The 21,157-nt window shown below is 37.0% G+C and overlaps 1 protein-coding gene across 3 annotated transcripts in view; it reads left to right on the top strand.

Moving 5' to 3' along the window:
* The first annotated feature begins 9,235 nt into the window (after positions 1-9,235).
* ANKRD17 (ankyrin repeat domain 17) overlaps positions 9,236-21,157 on the top strand; it is a 170,723-nt gene continuing 158,801 nt past the window's right edge. For 2 of the 3 annotated variants that reach the window (XM_015567935.1, XM_015567934.1), the window contains exon 1: positions 9,236-9,393. In XM_015567935.1, the coding sequence (XP_015423421.1) occupies positions 9,283-9,393 (111 nt within the window). In that variant the 5' untranslated portion in view covers positions 9,236-9,282. The remainder of the gene's footprint in view (positions 9,394-21,157) is intronic. The other variant, XM_015567938.1, reaches the window with a different exon arrangement.

Raw genomic sequence — 21,157 nt, 5'->3', positions numbered from 1 at the left:
GGAGCACCGCCGAGTCCATGGAGTTAGAGAACAGTGCGCTACCCGGGAGGGGGGAACGGGTTAGATTCCCCATTGGCAGCACCCGGCGGGGTGGGGGCGGGAGGAAGACGATGGATCGTCGAGTCTCCTGGGGAACGACTGGAAGTTGGTAAATTTCTCCCAGTTGTGCGGTTCGAGGAGCAGTTTGGGGGGGAGGTAAGGTGGTCATGGATTTAGAGTTGTGTTTGTGTGTGAGAGACACGTGAGCAGCCGTACTTTTCCGTATTGTTCTGCTGCAGGTTTTTCTCATAATCGTGGCTGCCGAAGTAACCTTCACTTCCTCCCTGTTTCAAGGATTTTTGCATGAACTGGTCTTCTAGCCATATACATTTTTATGCAATGCAGAGGATGAGAAGTGCGTTTGATCCTCTCACGGACGTTCACATGACCTCTCCAGGTGCTTCCTTAGTGAGGGAGAATTAGGTTAGGTCATGTCTTCCAGGTGCTGTGGGGCAACTCAGGTGCCTGCTTGGAGCCGGGCTGGGTTGTGGTGAGTTGGACGAGGAAGGCCTCTTGGTTTGTCCTAGTGATCTGGTTTCATAACTGTTTGTAATTTTTCCTGGGTCCACAGACAGGCGGCGGTGCAGGACCTCGTTCTTCACAGGAGGCCGTGGAACCCCCCAAAAAGTTCAGTAAAGCATACCATGCTGACGACAAGCTTAAGGGTTAGCCTTACTAGTTAGCAGGGTTGTTGTTGTTGTTTTTTGGGGGTGTTTTGCCCTTTTTTTGTCACTCTCTTGTGCACTCTCTGAAAAGGAAGCTAGGGAATTTTGATAATGGGTAAAGAAGTTGTAACTTAAGGCAGCTGAAGGAAAACAGCTTTAAAGGCTGGTTATAAAATTAGTTATGAGAGAACTGAATTGTCTAGAAGTACGACTTGCCATTTATTCTCTTTTACAAACATAGAGCTTAACTTGGTGCAAGGCTGTTGTTTTTTTTTTGAACATTGCATTATTGAATCTTGGATTCTGTTCAAATAGAGGAAATACCCTTTAAAGAGCTTGAGACTTGTCTTTTAGTAGAAGACCAGTTTCTCTTTTACCTCAGACAGGATGACGTTATATATAAGCAGGGATGTAATAGTTCAAGTATGTGTACCAAAGAGATGGACATTTCCAGCTATTCCACTAACCTGTTGAATTCTGTGGATTGATTTGTATTGATAGATACTGTATTGACCTAGTTGGATGTTTCAGGATAGTTGTTGTTCAGGCTACATTTGAAACATTGAAGAGAGGGATGTGATGGGATCCTGTTTTCAATAAAATCTATTATAGTAGGTAGAACTTTCAGTTGCATGGTTCTTCACAGACGAGAAACATTTTAGAGAAATCTAGTCCAACTCTTTTGTTTTATTGATTAAGAAAACAAGGCTTAGAGGAAACTGATTGTGGTGAGTAGTAGCAAAAGTACAAATCAGAGTTTTCTAATAGTTCAGACCAGTACACTTTTTGACAACTTAATTCTTTGTATTCCCTTCCTGACCTCTTTCAAAAAATAGGCAGTGAATTGCATGGTAACACAATCATGTAATTGTGGGTAAAATATCAATGTTAAGATTTTAAATTCTCTAACAAAATATCAAGTTCTGGTTTGGAACTCACTGTCAAATTGAATGCATTACTTACTGGATTATTACGCTGCAAACTTCACTTATCTAGGTAGTTTAGTCCATTGGATTTTGGTCTGATAAGCAAAACTTTGAGTTATCTCTTAACATCATGTAGAAAAGTCTTAAGTTTGTAGATGTGCTTATTTTGTGAGTTAGGTAGGTTTTCCTTTAAAAAACAACAACCAGGAATGGTATATGTTGAATTTGATCAACTAGGGGAGTGTTTATTTTTAATTTACTTTGTTCTGTATTGTGGGTTTGCCATTTGTTATGACAGCAAGTCAAAAGATAAGTGTAAGAAAGTGCAACCATTAAAAATAATCTATATAGATACATGATGAGGGATAAGCAAACAGGAGTACACAGTATGTCTACAACTGCCTTCATCCTTGACCTAAATAAAGAAATAAATAAACCTCATGGTCTATATGTTATAAATGGATCACTTGTTTAATGTTTTTCACTTCACTACCATTTTATTGACATCGACAGAAGTTTAAATTTCTAGTGCTAGGAAATTTTGTGGCTAATACTTGTATTTAAGTCCGTTTTCTAATTCATTATATCATTAGCTATATAGTGAAAAATGTGGATGACATGATTCTTGAGATTATCGTTCCATTAAAAATCATCACAAGGTTAAAGAGGAATATAAAAAGTTAAGGTTTGGGGGTATTTAATCTGAAAAGGTGGAGGATAGCATAACTACCTGTACATTTGCTATAAAGAAATGCTGGCTGGATATTCTTTCTGCTGAAAGAGGAAAAGTTGGAAGGAAAGGCAATGTAATTGAAACAGCTTTATTTGAGTGTTGAAGAAAAAGAATCTAATTCTTATTAAATGTAAAAACAGGTTATTGAAATGGGATTTTCTGTTCAGCATTTCAGAATAGAATAATCATGTTTTAGATAATTGGTGTCACTTTGGATATATCTGGAAACAAAAACATAAGACCAAGAGTTCTTCCTCTTCCCTCCCCATTTGACACAAAACCTTAGGTCAAAAATGGAAAAATGTATAATTATCTTGTCTCTCAGTGGGTAACTGACCAATATGGAAAATAGAAATGTCTTTCCTAACAGCTTTTATGTTAAGAAAGACATTTCTATTTTCTATATTGCTGTGATGCACTTCTTTTCAAATTAGTAGACTAAGTTAAATTACTAACTCTAATATTACAAAGAGAAACATGTTGAAATTGCAAGTGTTGATAGTCCATTTCAGAAATAACATTGCATTTGCCCAGCTGGTATGCTCAGTGGTTGAGCATCGATCTATGAACCAGAAGGTCACATACCAATCCCCATCAGGATACCTGCCAGGGTTGCATGCTCCATCCCCAGTAGGAGGTTTGCAGGAGGCAGCCAGTCAATGATTCTCTCTCATCATTGATGTTTCTATTTCTACCTCTCTCTCCCTCTCCCTTCCTCTCTCTGAAATCATTAAAAACATATTTTTAAAACATAACATTGCATTCTACTAATGCATTTTAAAATGTAATTGAATTGCATCAGTGTTTGCTAAAGCAGAATTCAAACAGGAAAATTTTTCTGTTAAAAGTAGGACTCATGGCACTGCTGATATTGCTCAGTGGATGAATGTTGACCTATGAACCAGGAGGTCATGGTCTGATTCCCAGTCAGGGGTTGCAGGCTTGATCCCCAGGAGGAGGCATGCAGGAGGGCTGATCAATGATTCTCTCTCATTATTGATGTTTCCATTTCTCTCTCCCTCCCTTCCTCTCTGAAATAAATTAAAAAAAACATATTTTTTTAAAAGTAGGACTCATGTACAAATGTAACAGTTTTGTGTGCCTAAAATGTAAATGCAGCAGAAGTTGATCAGAATTCCATATATTTTTATAGATAACTTAAGGCTTTAAATTTAAGGAACAAACCTAGTGAAGACATTTTAGACAAGGGAAAGCAGTAAATAAATTAGTACTGACTTACTTTTCAAAGTATTTTGGAAAATCTTTATTGACATGAAAGAGGTAGGGTTGAGAGGCTTACTTGTTTCCCATTGTCATCTTAATTGAAGAAGCAGTATTTGTAAACTAGATGTTAAGCTCTTTGAAGCATTAGTTATGTCATAATTATCTTGTCTCCTATTCTGTTTAAGCACAATACTCAATAAACATTTTCCATGAATTCATTTAGGAAGCCAGGAGAAAGAATAGTGTTCTTTCTTTCTTGGATCCAAGGGCTTCCAAATAGTTGGAGTTTGGATTTCCACAGGTATTAGGGGGAAAGCCAGTTAAACTAATAGACATTGATTATTGAATTTCTGATAAATACTTTAAGCCACCTAGATATATATATATATATGTTTAAAAAACATAATAAAAATTATTACTTATTCAGTGCCTATTGTGTGTCAAGTCTAACATAATGGTTAAGAGCATGCCCTGGAGCTTGTATTCAAATCCTTTATCCATACACCTAGATCTTGGGCAAATTTACTTAAACTCTCTCCCCCTAGTTTTTATTGTATGTAAATGGCAATAATAGTAGATCCTGTTTTACTGCATTGCTATGAGATTTAAATGAGTTAATACAGCTTTCATGTATTCTCATTTCATTTTCACCATAACCCTATGAAATAGGTGCCATCATATTTGATTCATTATTCAGGACCTCAGTCCTTTTTTACTTTATTTTATTGATTTTTCACAGAGAGAAAAGAGAGGGATAGAGAGTTAGAAACATCAATGAGAGAGAACCATCGATCAGTTGCCTCCTACACACCTCCTACTGGGGATGTGCCTGCAACCAAGGTACATGCCCTTGGCCGGAATCGAACCTGGGAACTTTCAGTCTGCAGGCCAACGCTCTATCCACTGAGCCAAACCGGTTAGGGCTAGGACCTCAAGTCTTAAGGTATCCAAACTTGGTTGCAGCTATTTATGGTGGACTTCTGTCAGATGTTTTAATTGGACTCTACTCAATTTACTCTAGTCATCGTCAAACCTCATCAACCTCATTGGAGTATTGTAAAAATTTTCATTGTTGAATAATAATCAAATCAGCATAATGTGGCTCCCAGAAATTCACTAGATTATTCATTAGACTGCTTCTACTGGCATCCAGTTGACTAGGAGATTGATTTTTTTTAAGGTCCTTGAGGCAATGTATTTGCACTTATACCAGTATTCTGCATTTTTATAAAAATAACTTAGTGTGTTAGAGAATGTGGATGTAGTGAACGTCCTTATAATTTTTTAACTTGACTGTAGATGAAAAAGAATTTTACTTTATAATGGTATATGAAGTAATACCTGCTGATACCACTTACGTTTTTGTTAGGACCAATAGAGGGCACCATTATCCTTGGTAAACTATGCCTAGGCTGACTAACAACAACTTTCAACTTTCACCTTTTGGAAAAAACAAGTCATTAGGGAATTGAAGGTGATGGGTATATATGAATACCCTTCTATTCCCTGGAACCTTTCCTATCTGATAGAGTTATACATTTATCCACTTGTCATCCAGAAATAAAATACCCTTCCTGACTTATGGTGTTAAATTTCTTAACTTTTTTTTTTTATTAAGTCTTCTTATACAATCATGAGGGGAAGTGGAATTGTGGAACAGTATAATTATCATTTATCCTGATGTATAATTTGGGATTTTAATTATTGAAAGCAACATGTTGGATTTTATTTTCACCAAGAATGCTATAAAATTCGAAATTAATATAGGAATAATTATTGAAAGCAAAACTGAGGTTGCTTTCTGTCATCTTACAGAATTCATAAACATTACCTGGTCTGTTAGAGAGTTATTTTAAATTTCTGGATGAAACTATAAATAAAAGAGGATCAGGTAGAAAAAAATGAGATGATCACAATACTTACGGAATATTTTTTGGAGCCAGTATTATTTAGTTTCTTTATGAAACAAGTTTGATATATGATGCAATCTCTCTCCAGTTGCGCAGATAGATCATACTGAATTGTGGTTATGGGAATAACAAGATGGTTGGGAATAAATTGAAAACGTTAAATAGGTTTTTTGAGTCCTGGTAAAAAAATACTCCTTTTTGGATAAATGGTCTGGAATAAAGCATGCTTTTTCCAGGGAAGTTAAGCATAATATTGAATAAGATTATATAAGATATTGGAGATAATAGAAATCGTAATCTTTATTTAAATAATGTGGTGATATAGCTATATAAAACATATATATATATAATGTTTTACCATGTTCCATGAAATGATCACTAAAACTAGGGAACTTCTAGAGAGAGATAGTTTACAAATGATTGTAGGTTTAGGGATGGAAAACATGAACAAGGAGAATTACAGGTTATACTTAATTATGTTCTTATTAGAGGCCGGGTGCACGAAATTCATGCATGGGTGGGGTCCCTAGGCCTGGCTGGTGATCAGGACCGATCGGGGGCCAGGCCAATCAGGGCTGGGTCAGAGAGGAGGCGACGGTCACGGGGCCGGGTGCGGAAGGAACAGACGCTGGATGCTGATGCCGCCATCGTCAGTGCCCCGCCATCATCAGTGCCCCACCACCGCACAGTTCCCTGCCCCCCCTTCCCTTGCCGCTGTGGTGCCAGTTCCCCGTACCAGCCCAGGGGCTGAGGGGAGGGACCATGGGAGGTTGGCCAGCTGGGGGAGGTTGGCTGTGGGAGTGCACTGACCACGAGGGGGCAGTTCCTGCGAGGGTCTGCCCCCTGGTGGTCAGTGTGCATCATAGCGACTGGTCATTCCGGTCGCTTAGGCATTTATATATATAGATTGCTGGGTAATTAATGTTCAAATTAACCAGTTACTCAAACGGAACCATATAACATGGAGAAAAATATGAGGTGTATTAGATAGTGAATATTTCAGTTTTGAAATTAAGTGAACTCCTCATTTCTCATTTTTTGAGAGAATTTGAAAGTGTAGACTAGACCTGACATTTTATGAAACTTGTCTATAGCTATGCATCTCTACCAGGGCATATCCCCTTTCTAGGCTGTCATTGGGTCTAATCTAATTCTATCTAATTCTTTTTTTTCCCTCTTGCGCCCTCCAAAATAAAAAGAAAGAACAGAGAAGAAAGATAAATTAAAAAATAAAAACTTCTAAAATTAATTCTTGGTCTGGGTTTTTCCTCATATATTCTTTTTTTGTTGTTAATGCTCTCCTGAGGATATTTTATTTATGTATGTATGTATGTATGTATGTATATATGTATGTATGTATTTTCAGAGAGAGTGGAAAGGAGGGAGGGGAAGAGAAAGAGCATTGATGTGAGAGACACACATCAAATGGTTGCCTCCTGCATAAGGAAATCAAACCTGCAACTCAGGTATATGGTGCGTCCAACTGATGCTCTTTAACTGCTTAGCCATACCGGCCAGGGCATGGGTTGTCTTTTAACTAAAGAACCTTTGATGGAAAAATGTTCAGATCTTTGGAAAAATTGGTTTAATCAGTTTTGAATTTGGAGTAAATAACAGGGTGTACTATTTTCCTTTTCTTCTTTCCTATCACCCTAAATATGAAACCTGAGAAGAAAAGGAAGTCGTCTCGTTTGTGTTACATCAGGTCTATTTCCAGTTCAGTCATTGACCCCATTATTATCTCCTTCCTTCTCTAAGCGATGTTTCCCTCTTATTTGTTATTCCAACTTAATAACAAAATAGTTCTGTTGCAAAGTCTCAGATTATATAGCCTTTACTAGTGCGAGATGCAATATAGGAGTTAATTCTTTTATTTGGCAAATATAAATATTGATTATTTCTTATGTGTGGCTGTTCATAATCTCAGTCATTTCCCTGTCAGTGAATTTGAAAAAGTTAGTTATATTTAAAATTATAGCTGTATGTATTGAGTTAAATGATTTTATACATACTGCAGTTAGTAAAACTTTTAAACTTATACACATAAAAATTTAGGACAGTGATGGAATTCTGGTTTTTTTTTAATGATTTTTAGAAGATAAGTGCCACTATTAGTATACTTTTTTAAGTAAATTTTTTAAAGAAGCATTATTCAGACCCAGAAAAATCACTTTGGATTATGAGGGATTTGAGGAAAATGGGACAGTATTCCTAGCTTTATAAAATTTAAGTCTTGTTGAGATAACACGATAAAAATTTAAAACTATGAAGATGACTTTAAACCTGTATAATTACTTAGGAGTCTATGTTAGTTTTCAGTGTAACTTTGTTTTTATAATTGGTCTCATAGGGATTGTTTTGTTTCTGTTTTAGAATACTGGTAGGGTACATTTTACATCTTTTATGAATATCTTTTAGAATACTCAATAATTTTTGGTATTTTTTTTAAGATGAGGTCTGTATGTGATATATTCGAGTGTTCTTGACAACTAAATTACACCAAAGAATTATCTAATTTTTACCTGAAGATTTTGTAGTAAGAAAAGAGGTAGCTATATTAGTATACTTATGGTTGCTGCAGGTAGAGATGTGTTAAAATGTGAGAAATTGAGTTAAAGGACAGTGGTAGGGTACAATGTTAAATAGGTTTTAAATGAGATTTCTATATACAGTGTTCCTATTAAATATTAATCAAATGTTAAACATACATATTTGTAGAAACTATGCATACATATTTATGGAAATTTGACAAGATATAAATGATCTAAAGAATACAAAAATCATCTTATAATCCTATTATCCAGAATTAATCATTGTTTGTAATTCTTTTCTTTTTTCTTGGTGGTGTATTAATCAAATTATCACACAGAGCAGAACTGTCACTTAGAAATTTTGTCTGCTGCCTTAGCCAGTTTGGCTCGTGATTAGAATGTTGGCCCTTAGACTGAAGGGTCCCGGGTTTGATTCTGGTCAAGGGCAGGTACCTCAGTTGCAGGCTTGATCCCTGGCTCCAGTCAGGTATGTGTGGAAGGCAACTAATCAATGTGTCTCACACTGATGTTTCGCTCTCTAAAAATCAGTGGAAAAAATATCCTTGAGTGAGGATTAACAAAGAAATTTTGTCTAAGAATTTCATTGATGAGCATTCCCCAAATATGTCAGTTGAAGAGATGAACCTTTAGATAATTATTATATATTTATTTAACTATAAAAACTAATGAATGCTTTTAACTTCTAAAAAACAGTCTTCTAATACATAAAGATTTTCTCCCACTCTCAGGGTAAATGCTAATAACAGGTAGGTGTATATCAAATGTTCTGCTTTCTTGGTGGAAGAGTGAGTGTGTGTGTGTATATAAGAGAGTACATAAGGATTTGCCTCATTCTCACTTATTATGAATGTTCCGTAGTATGAATGTGCATAATATACTTGACTTTTTTTTTTTTGGTTAATCCTACCCAAGGATATTTTTTCCATTGGTTTTTAGGGAGAGTGGGAGGGATGGAAAGAGGCGGGCGGTGGGGGGGAGAACAAAGTGAGAAAGACACATTGCATATTGGGGGAATCAGACCTGCAACCCAAGTACATGCCCTTGACCTGGAATCAAACCCTTCACCCTTAGGGCGGACACTCTTAACAATGAGCAGTGCTGGCTAGGGCTTGATCTTTTATGTTGATAGACATGTATGTGTTGTTGTATTTTTCAGTACATTGTTTTGCACATGTAAGCTGAATTTTGAACATCCTTTTACATTATTTTTTAGTATAAAAACATTTCTTTGGGATGGATTCCTGGAAATGGAACTTCTGGACCAGAGTTATGCACATGTTAAATTTGAGGAATACTCCCAAGTTTTACTTTCATCAAAAGTGTATAAGAATGCTGTTGGAAATGGTCAGTCATCTTAGTTTTTTAAATCTTTTAAAGATAGTGTATTGTTTTGGTTTTCAATTTTCTGATTACTATTGACATTGAGTAAATTTTCATGTGTTTTTTTTTCATTTTGCTTTCTTTTGAAAATTGACTGTTTTATCCTTATTCTATTAGTGCCTTTTTCTTAGTGATTTGTTGGTGTTATTTATATTTATGGATATTCTTCACAGTTCCATTTGTTACATATATTCTCTATTTTCAGTATTTTTCATGATGTAGAAAAATGTTTTTGTATAATAAAATGAATTATTATTTGATGACTTCTGGAGACCTTTACCCCAGTATTTTAATTTTTTTTATTGATTTCGGAGAGGAAGGAAGAGGGAGAGAGAAATAAAAAGACCAATGAAGAGAGAGTATCATTGATTGGCTGCCTCTGGGGATAGAGCCCTCCACCCCGGGCATGTGCCCTGATGGGGAATCGAGCCATGACCACTGAGCCATGCCAGCCAGGCTACCCCAATATTTTTAAAGAAAACTTAACTGTTGAACAAAAATAGAGGCAAAGAAGCGTCAAACAGACTGTCAAATTACAGGGGGAAGGTAGTGGAGGATTGGGAGGGTAAGAGATCAACCCAAGGACTTGTATGCATGCATATAAGCACAACCAATAGACACAAGACACTTTGGGGGAGGGGGGAGTGAGGCCAAATGCTTGGGGGAGAGGAGAGTAGGAGAGGCGGGGGGGGGGCAATGGGGGAAAAAAGGAGACATATGAACTACTATTTGTAATACCTTAAACAATAAATAAATAAATAATTTTCAAGAAGAAAAAAATATTTTCCAAAGATACATGGATTTCTTTTTGGATATAACTATTGTGTTCACTTCTTATTTACTCTTTTCAGTAGCATTTGACCTTGTAAATTCGTTTTTGCCTCTTAAAAAGTGCTACTCTCTTTGCTTTTTTAATATCACCCTCTCCTGTTTCTGTGTTGCTGGTTGCTTTTTGTTGGACTTCTTGCTTCCTTCTACTCCTTCACTGTATATCCTTTGTGTATTTAGTAACTCCTTGCTGAGTCTTGGGCCTTTTCCATCTTGTATCTGGGCTGACTTTTTAGGTGATTTTATCTAGTCTTGCCTTTATAGATGCATTTGCTGGTAACTCAAGTGAATATCTCCAGTATAAACCTTACTTTTTGAGTACCAAGCTGAACCACTGGCCACCCAATATTTGTACAGTCCTTCCTTGCAACACAATCCTCTTCCTTTCTCAAGAGAATCAATCCAGAGTCCCATCCAGTTACTCATATAGCTCAAAGTGAATAATCTCTACATAATGCTTTTCCTTCTAATTCAGTGCGTAGTCTGTAAAATAATAAACAGCGTATCTCTCTCTTTTGCCCAATCCATTGTAGAGTGGTGAATAGGAATAAGGTAATGTTAATAAAAGCTTCTTTGGAGAAGGGAAGAATAGAAAGTAGACAGCAGTCATGGTTCATATTAGTAATGAAATCCATCTGGGCAGAATACTTTGCCATGGCAACTGTGTAAGTTACTTGGTTAAACTCTGATTTTGCTTTATGGGGGGGATTGCCCTTTTGATTATTATGTGTGGCCTTGGCTTTGTTCTTAGGTGATTCTTCCTTGTTTGTTATCTTCTCCCCCCCCACCCCCCACCCCTTTTTTTAATATATTTTTATTAGAGGCCCGTTGCATGAAGAAATTCATGCAATAGGCCTTCCTTCCCCTGGCTGCCAGCACCGTTTTTCCTCCAGCACCCGGAACCCAGGCCTTTGCTCCAGCCGCAGCAGAGAAGCCAAGCCTCGAGGCTTCTCCTCTCTGACCACAGCAGAGAAGGCAAGCCTTGAGGCTTCTCTGCTCCGGCCACAGTGGAGAAGCCAAGCCTCTTCAGTCTTCAGTCGTCTTTAGTCTTCAGTCGTCTTCAGTCTTTGCTCGGGCAGAGCCTTCAGTTTTCGCTCTGTGCTTGCATATGTTTGGTTAATTTGCATACTCACCCTGATTGGCTGGTGGGCGTAGTGGAGTGACACCAATTTGCATATTGCTCTTTTATTAGTGTAGATTGATTTCAGAGAGGAAGGGAGAGATAGAAACATCAATGATAAGAATCATTGATTGGCTGCTTCCTGCACACCCCTCCACTGGGGATTGAGCCCACAACTCAGGCATGTGCAGTTGACTGGACTCAAACCTGGGACCCTTCAGTCTGCAGGCCGATGCACTATCCACTGAGCTACACCAGCTAGGGCTGTTATCTTCTTTTACCACATTTGCAGTAGTAGGCATTTAAGAATACGACATTCCTAAGAATTGGACAACTTTTGTAGCTTTCTACCATTCAGTATAGATTTAGGGGCTGCAGGGTTAAAATTTAATCACAGGTTTTCATAACCAGTAATACAGTTTGTTGGTAAACAATTTCAAACGCTTCATAGATTTCTACTGTCTGTACCATGTGACAATAACTATAGCAATATCTTTTTGTCATAATTTTTGAAAATTTCATTCTCTCTTACTAGTCTCTGTGCTAGGACTGTTTCTCTCGCAATCTCTTTCTATTACCTGGCTACCTTGAGAGTATCTGAAATAATAGGCTTGAATAGTTGTATCAGTTAGGATGTATTGAAAGAAGCAGAACAAGAAGAAGGAGGTTTATAGTAAGACTAGTGGCCCAATGCACAAAATTCGTGCACATTAAAAGGGGATTAATTCGAGGAAATATTTTAATATTGCTATTTGCCCTTTATAATAGAAGTGTCAGAGATGAAAGAAAATTAGTAAAATGTATATGAAAACCTTCTTCCTGTCAGTCTGGGGTGTGCTGTGGGACCCAGAATCAAGTCCCTGCACATCCATGGTGCCTAAAATCGTGTGAGACCCAGACCCAGCATCGGATGAGATCCAAACCCGGCCAGCCCACCCTTGTCAAGCTCCGCTGGGTGGGGGACGCAGCCTCAGGGCTCCCGTCAGGCCCCACAGGGTTGGGGGGCGCAGCCTCAGGGCCCCAATTAAACATTGCTAGGCAACGGGTGCAGACTCAGATCCCCCCGCTCAGTTTTGGGTGGGGGGGGCCTGAGGTCACCCGGGCCTGGGTATGGGGCATGCCCTGAGGTCCTTGTTAAGCCCTGCCAGCTCAGGTCCCCCGGCACGGCCTGAGGTCCCTCAGCCTAGCACTGGGGCGGGGGCATGGCCTGAGGTCCCCAGCCTGGCGCTGGAGTGCGGGGCGTGGCCTGAGGTCCCCTGTCAAGCCCCACCAGGGCACAGCCTTAGATCCCCTGCCCCGGCCCAGCGCCATGCAGCCTCAGGTCCCTGCTGATGGCTGGTTAAGACTCATGGGAACTCGGCCTCTGCTGTGGGCGCAGCCGTCTTGACCAGTATGGCATGGTGGTCAATTTGCATATTCCCTCTTTATTAGGTAAGATAGTTAGATAGATATGTATTAAGAGATTTATTAAAAGGAATTGGCTTACATGGTTCTGAGGACTGACTAAACAGGTCCAAAATTTGTAAAGCAGGAAGGGAAGATCTCAGTCAAGTTGGAACTGATGGTCACATGCTGTTCTCCATAGTCAGGAAAGGAAGATCCAGGAAGTGAGAGCAGTTGTAGACTCAGCTGCTATTTGGAGTATGATTTACTAGGAATAACCCATTCGCTTTAAGAGTTGAACTTGGTGAAACTCACTAAGGATGATCACCCTAGTTCAGTGGTCGGCAAACTCATTAGTCAACAGAGCCAAATATCAACAGTACAACGATTGAAATTTCTTTCGAGAGCCAAATTTTTTAAACTTAAACTATATAGGTAGGTACATTGTTATTAACTTAATTAGGGTACTCCTAAGGCTTAGGAAGAGCCACACTCAAGGGGCCAAAGAGCTGCATGTGGCTCATGAGCCTCTATTTCCCGACCACAGCCCTAGGTTAAGGTCAACTGATTAGAGACTTTAATTACATCTGCAAAATCAACCCCACACTAGCACCTAGATTAGTATTTGATTAACTGAGAGAAGATATTTACAAAATGGCTGCTATTCTCCTTTCTTCTTGGTTTAGCCCAGTGCTCGGCAAACTGCAGCTCGTGAGCTACATGCGGCTCTTTGGCCCCTTGAGTGTGGCCACGAAGTTTCAGTCGCACTGTACGTGCACGCCCGCACGTGGTATTTTGTGGAAGAGGCACACTCAAGGGGCTAAAGAGCCGCATGTGGCTCCCGAGCCGCAGTTTGCCGACCACTGCTCTGGGGTATAGTCCTCAGGTCACATGTAGATCTAAGATTCTACTGTTTTGTTACATCACCCCTTAACTTGTACTGTCCAATGTGGTAGCCATTAGCCACATATGGCTATTGAGCTCTTGAAATGTGGCTAGTACAACTGAGGGTCTGGATTTTTAATTTTATTTATTTTTAATGAAATAGTCACATGTGGCTAGTGTTTGCCATATCGGACAGTGCAGATATAGAATATTGTCATCACAGAAATCTTTTTGGACAGTTCTGCCTCAGGGTGTTATCTTCATCTACAAGGTCTTATGTGACTCACCAGTATCACATCTATTTTTCAGCCTATTATGGGCCAAATTGTCTTACCTCAAAATTCAGGTTGAAGCCCTAACCCCTGGTATCTCAGAATGTGACTGAATATTGAGATAGAGTGTTTGAAAGGTAATTAAGGTTAAATCAGGTGATGTGGGTGGGGCCTTAATCCAATTCGACAGGTGTCTTTATAAGAGGAAATTTGGACATAAGAGTCGAGGCCATGTGAAGAACATATTGAGAAGGTGGTAATCTGCAAGCCAAAAGGAGAGTCCTCAGAAGAAACCAAGCCTGGTGACATCTTGATCTTGGACTTCTAACCTCAGGAACTATGAGAATAAATTTCTGTTGTTTAAGCCACTTATCCTGAGGTATTTTGTGTGGCAGTTCTCGCAAACTAATACCCAGCCCATGTGAAATAAGAAACAGGTGAGCACAGATAGCTTCCTTTTAAAGGAATTAACCAAGAAATTGAAAAAACCACTTCTTGTTATATTACACTGGCCAGAACTTAGTTATATGTCCATAGCTAAGATTTTGTTTTACTATGTGACCATTATACCCAGCCAGAGCTTGAGAAGTGTTTTAATGAAAGAAAAGGGGGAGTGTGGATATTGAGGGATAATGTCTTAAGCTGATGTAATTCTAGGATTACATTGTGTGGGTTTTTTGTTTTGTTTTGTTCTTTGCTTTTGCTAACAATACAAGAAAAAAAATCACTCTGCATTTATGAAACAGTCTTATTGGCCTGGCTTGGCTCATGTATCCATTCCTGAACCAGCCACTGTCACTAAGGAAAAAGATGCTTTGCGTGTTCCATGCTGTTGAGTTGGCTCTGACTCCTGGCAGTCCTATGAATGAATGAGTGATGGCTTCAGTGTTTCCTGTCTTTAGCAGCTCTGCTCAGCTCCTTGTAGACTTATTCCTGTGGCTTTAAAATAAGTCAGTCCAACTCATCTCATATTTAGTCTAGGTCATATCTTCCCACCCTGTCTAGGAGAGGTATTTCCACCTGGGCCTCATGGGATGGTTTCCCAAAGAAAGAATTTTTCTATTACCAAAATGTGAGGTGCAGGAGTGGGAAGAGAAAGGATATTGGACATAAGACCTCCAAAATTCACCTTGAAGCTTCCCACTTCTCTCCGTCTTGGCTGTCCTTGCCCTAGTCCAGGCTATTACCTTACTTGGATATCATAGTAGCCTCCTAATTTTCCCTAGCTCTCTTCTCTCTCTCTCTCCATATTTCATTTTTCATGCAGCAACTAGGCTAACCTTTCTGAACTATTACTCGTTATTTGACTTCTCCTGCTCTTAGAATAAAACCCAGAGTCCTTAGTTTGTAAGACATTGTATGGATGATCCTTCTTACTGTTCTATCCTCATTTTATATCCCTTTCAGTTCATTTGCTATCTTTTAGTCACCTTCTGACCTTTCTGTTCTTAGAACATGCAGACTTTCTCACTTGGGGTCTTTTTACTTTCTTTCTGGGATGTTCTTCCCTTGGTTCTTTGTTTCTACTCTGCTTTTAGGTTTCAAGTTAGAAATACTTTCTTTTCCAGGATTGTTGGAAGAAACGTTTCCCCCCAGTGCCTCTTCTCTTCCTCAGTTCTCCACTTCCATTTTATGCCTGTAACTGGGTAAACTGAACTGGAGTGAGCCAAGCTTTATTAGTTTTATATACTTTGTGGAATCTTCCCTGTTTCTTAGCACTTAGAAAGGGATTTGTGGATGGTGGGAAATTTCAATGTTTTAACATTCCCACATTCCTAACAGCCATTTGTTTATTTCTCTGTCTGTACCAATTTAGTTATTAGAACATTTTGAAATTGCTTTGTTTTGTGCCTCAAAAGTTACCAAATATCTGTGATTTCATACTGTTCAACCTAATTTGTTAGCATGCTTTGATGTCTTAAAAGGCAGTTCTCCCTCATTGATCATCTTCGTCAAGACTTTGGATATTGTAAATTTAGTTTGTTGGATAGCTTTTGTAAATTGCTGTAATATATGTCCATTGAGATTTTGATTGGAATTACATTAAAATTTGGATTAATTTGGGAAGAAATAGGTACGTATCTGCAAACATGGCATGCCTCTTTTTTTTCAGGCCCTTCATCTATCTTTAATGAACTTTTATAGTTTTTATAAAGTTTTTACACATTTCTTGTGAAGGTTATTCTAGATTATTTTGTAGTCCTTATTGCTATTTTGAATGGCATATTTTCTTCCATTACACTCTTTAATTAGTTATAGTTGGTGTATAGGAACCTATTGATCTTGAGTATATGTCCACTAAACTGAATTCTTATGTTAAGCCAGTTTAGTCTGGGTGTGTTTTTTTCGTATTTGTTTTTCTTTTATTGCATCAGTTTTGAACACTCCCTAAATGTTAAATAAAAGTAGTAGTAGAGGTTGTCTTTTTTTTTCCTTTGTTTATTGGGAGTTCTGTTGTGTCACTATTAAGTATAATGCAAATAGCTTGTACCAATTTAGAGTATCTCTATTAGCTTACGACATTATATCAGAAATATATAATGAATTCTGTCAAATGTATTTTTGGGATTTATTGAAAGAGGTATTTCTTCCCCTCTTCCATGAAGTCTGTTTATATAATTAATTGTAGTAGTAAATTTCCTAATATTAATGTGTTTAAAGTACTTAGTATGGTATTACTCTTTTAACACACTGTTAGATTTGATTTTGTTAACATTTTAATTTGTATTTTCTGTGAATATTATTCACTTAATACTAGATTTTCAAAGTTATTGGGAGAAACTAATTTCCTTCCTTACATCATCTCATAAAGATTTATGCTTTATAGATTCAGTTTATATGCATCATATTTACTCTTAATCTTACATGTTATATTTTAAATTGTATTTGCCATGCAGAAGTTAGAAAAGAGTTTGATCAAGTGCTTTATCTGATTTCTTTATAGTTTAGTGATTTTTAAATGGTTTATGTAATTTGGTTCATACCTCTTATTTTTTTAATGATTAAAAAACTTAATTGTGATAAGCAACACACACAAAATTACCATTTTAACCATATAAATGTACAGTTCCTATTGTTGTGCAACAGACCTTAAGAACATTTTCTCTTGCAGAACTGAAACATTATACCCATTAAACAACTCCTGGCAACCATATTCTTTCTGTTTCTATGAATTTGACTACTTTTAGATACCTCGCACAAGTATAATCATACAGTATTTGTCTTTTTGTGACTGCCTTATTTCACTTAGCATAATGTCCTTAAGATTAGTATTAAGTGAGCTGTCTTTGGATTTGTACATTTCTACAAATACTATTATACAGGACCTATAAACTCTATGAATAATGTTTTAGTTCTTTTGCATTACTATTCCAGTGTTCTTTAGTTTTGTTTCCATGTTTTAAAAATATATTTCAGATAAACTGGTAATATTTTAAAACCGACACAGTTGTTATTCAGGCACTGAAATAAAAGAGCTGCTATAAGACCTGAGGTAGATGAGTTTTAATTCTATTATAGGGATGATAGATCTTTTAAACCAAACCTATTCTAACATATGCAGCAATGATACTAAAGTGTGACTGGTGTTTTCTGCTTATTTTGATTCATTTATGTGGGAGGAATCTTAAAGGGAGATTGCATTTTTTTTCTGTTTTTATTAAATATGTAGTAAATGTAAACTGTAGAAGAAGAAAAACAGAATTGAAAATATCCCTTATTTTTTATCCCAAGGTACAGATTTTAAGTGTATATATTTCATGCCCCATTTTTTGCATTTTCACATATATATCCCCATGCATATTTTTGTAAACAAATTTTGTTTTGTGTAAAATGGGGTCATGATAAAAATATTATGAAGCTTTCTTTTTACATTAATAGCTCATCATAGACTGCCCATATAAATACATGTATAGTTAGATCTTCTTAATGACTATGCAGGATTTCCTTGTCAGATATCATGATTTTCCTGGTTTTATCCAGTATTTGTAGACAATGTTTTGGTTGTGCTCAATGTTCTGCCTTTACAAATAATACTGCCGTAGACTCTTTTTGACTTTCATCTTTGTGTATGCATTTCTATATTTTGGAAAGATACATTCCAGTGATGAAAGTGCTAGACCAAAGGTGCATTAGTCTGTTTCTGGAATTCTCATTTAATTATATATGTCAGTGCCATATTTTAAAAACTACAGTGGTTTTATAATGGTTTAGGATGTGCTAGGTCTAATGTCAGCTTTCAAGCCCTGCTAGTATTTATTTTCTCTGGATGTCACTGTCTTATTTTTTTAAGTCCTGAGGATTCTTTTTTTTTTTAATATGTTTTTATTGATTTTAGAGAGAGGAAGGGAGAGGGAGAGATAGAAGCATTGATGAGAGAGAAACATCAACATCTATCGGCTGCCCCCTGATGGAGATCAATCTTGCAACCCGGGCATATGCCCTGACCGGGAATCAAACCCGGTGACCTCCTGGTACATGGGTCGATGCTCAATCACTGAGCAACACTGGCTGGGCGATGTTATTCTCCTTTGACTGCTAATTTGTCTCTAAAGTACCAGATAAAATATAACTTCTTTCCTGGGTGTTCATAACACTTAGCAAATAGGGTAATTATAACCTTAATAACTAATATTTTAATAACTGATATTCTCATGAATGCTAACCATATGCCCGCAAGTTATAATTGCTTTACATATAGTAACTCATTTAATTTTATGACAACTCTAAGGTAATATTATTGTCCATATTTTATAGTTAAAAAATCAAGGCAAAGAATAATTTGATCAAGGTCACTGAAATGATGAAAATGAAATAAAACATGAACGGTTGGTGACATCAAAGTCTGCTTTTTTAATTCTTGAAATCCACTGCCTCCTTGATATTTTTTCTCTTTTTAAAAAAAATGTATTTCATTGATTTTTTTTTTTTTTTTTTTACAGAGAGGAAGAGAGAGGGATAGAGAGTTAGAAACATTGATGAGAGAGAAACATCGATTAGTTGCCTCCTGCACACCTCCTACTGGGGATGTGCCCGCAACCAAGGTACATGCCCTTGACCGGAATCGAACCTGGGACCCTTCAGTCCGCAGGTTGATGCTCTATCCACTGAGCCAAACCGGTGAGGGCCTCCTTGCTATTTTTTGTGGCTTCCTGGTATTTGCTCAAGGAATATGATTTGTGTGAGTTATAGGTAGAGTTCACTAGTTCATTTCATCTTGCATCTAGGTCCTCTTTATAGGTCTTTGTGAATGACATCTTACTTTCATTTAGGTTCTGCCTCTAGATCAGAGGCAATAAGCGGTAATAATCCTGGAACATTTTAAGAGTTAGTTAGAACACCAGATTATAACACCCTCCCAAAACAAAACAAAACAAAACACAACTTTAGCAGAGTGTGGCTAATTTTGTTGCTCTGTTCTGTTACATTTTGTTTTACTAATCCCATCCTTTGAGAAAAATTCATGTGATTGATCTTGAAATGGATTTCATAGACGATGAGTGAATAGTGTACTATTTTTCACCTTTTCTGGAACATCAACTCAAAGTATGTATCTTGTAGAAGACCTCTTTTATAGTAAGTTCTCAAAAATGTGAATTAAGAAGAATGCTGTTTTAGACCTGTTACATCTCTTAATTCAGGCTGTTAAGTAAGTATGGTATGCAAGCTGAATCTTAGAACCTCACATAAAAGGGACATAAGAATACCTTCTTTTGGAGGGGTTAATGAGATAATATATGAAACATTTTTAAACTATAAGGGTTTCCATAAAGAACTTAAAACTGAAATATGAGGAACAATGGAGAGTGAAAGTGGGGTTACTGATTAGTAAGGTGTGTGGCTATTTCTAAAAAATAAAATTAAAAATCTGTAATTTAGAAAAATATAGTTTTTTTATCCCAATTCCATTTAATTTGAGTTTTTTATTGAATTTATAGATAGCTAATAAATCTCTTCAGCTGTAATTGTACATTTGGGTTAATTTATTTTAGGTGGAGCCAATGTTAGTATAGTGAGTGGGGTTCTGTAATAAAGATTTCACAAGTGATAGTTGTGTGGAATAGATGCCCTTTTAGGATTATATTCTGGATTTATTAGATCTTTAGTATTTAAATAGAATATGTTTATAAATTCCCCCAGAAATTAAAAATGTATAGTACTTTATCATAAAGATAGAGTGACAGATAAGATTAATAGGAAAAAGAGATAAACATGTTGAAAATGTTTATTATGAAGCAAATCATATTTCTGTGACTTCTCTGCTATAGACTTAGTAGATGATTCTATGGTTCTAGATAAAATGGCAAAGTATCAAAGGAAAGATTTGACCATGCTCTTTTCTAAATCTCAGAACCTAATTTGCTGTGGATTATTCTTTCACTTGTTCCTTTTATACTTTTCTTTTCTTACTCTGCCCCTATATAACCACCTGGTAGTATAAAATCCTCTCTACCATTCAATCCAACTTGCTAGCTCCAACCCAAGCTCTAGTACTTAAGTTCTCTTGACTAGATCTAAGTATTGGGATATGTTTTAAGTTGTGAACATGCCTTAGTATGTACAAGGTTTTCAGTCATTGTAACGTTCCAGGATTATTACCACTTAAGTGTAAGTTTTTTGTCTTACGTGCATGAGCAACTTCATTTTGTATTTTGTGGAGTCCAAAGGACAACTTTGCTTACAAGAGGACCCATTCATTTAGTTAAGCAGTCTTGAACATTAATAAGATTCATTCATCTTAATCACATACTAAGGTCCTCCTGACCTCACCACCAGAAGCAGAAGTTTCCCTGAAAATCTTAAAGGGCAGTTAGGAAGAAGGGTCATATTCCAGTTTTATTAAACCCCAGGAATGTGAGTGCTTGGCAATTTCTGTGCTGGATATAAAATTATAGTCATTATGAAATAATCCAATTCTTACCAATATTTCTCCTAGAAAAAGCATTGTATGGAAAGACTTTGAAATCAAGTTGGGAAACTTGCTTTTGAATCCTGCTTTAATACTGTGTGACTTTGGAAAGTCACTAAACTTCATTTTCTTCATTCATGTTGATATCAATAATTTTTTTCTGACAGTGTTGTCTGGGTATTCATTACTTAGATATTTTTCTGGATTTGTCACTTATAATTCTTTCTTTCTTTATTTAAATATATTTTATTGATTTTTACAGAGAGGAAGGGAAAGGGATAGAGAGTTAGAAACATCGATCAGCTGCCTCCTGCACACCCCCTACTGGGGATG

Source organism: Myotis davidii, unplaced genomic scaffold, assembly GCF_000327345.1.
Source record: "Myotis davidii unplaced genomic scaffold, ASM32734v1 scaffold284, whole genome shotgun sequence".
Taxonomy (NCBI): Eukaryota; Metazoa; Chordata; class Mammalia; order Chiroptera; family Vespertilionidae; genus Myotis; species Myotis davidii.
Note: the sequence above shows the minus strand (reverse complement) of the source record. Positions and strands in the feature narration are given on the sequence as shown.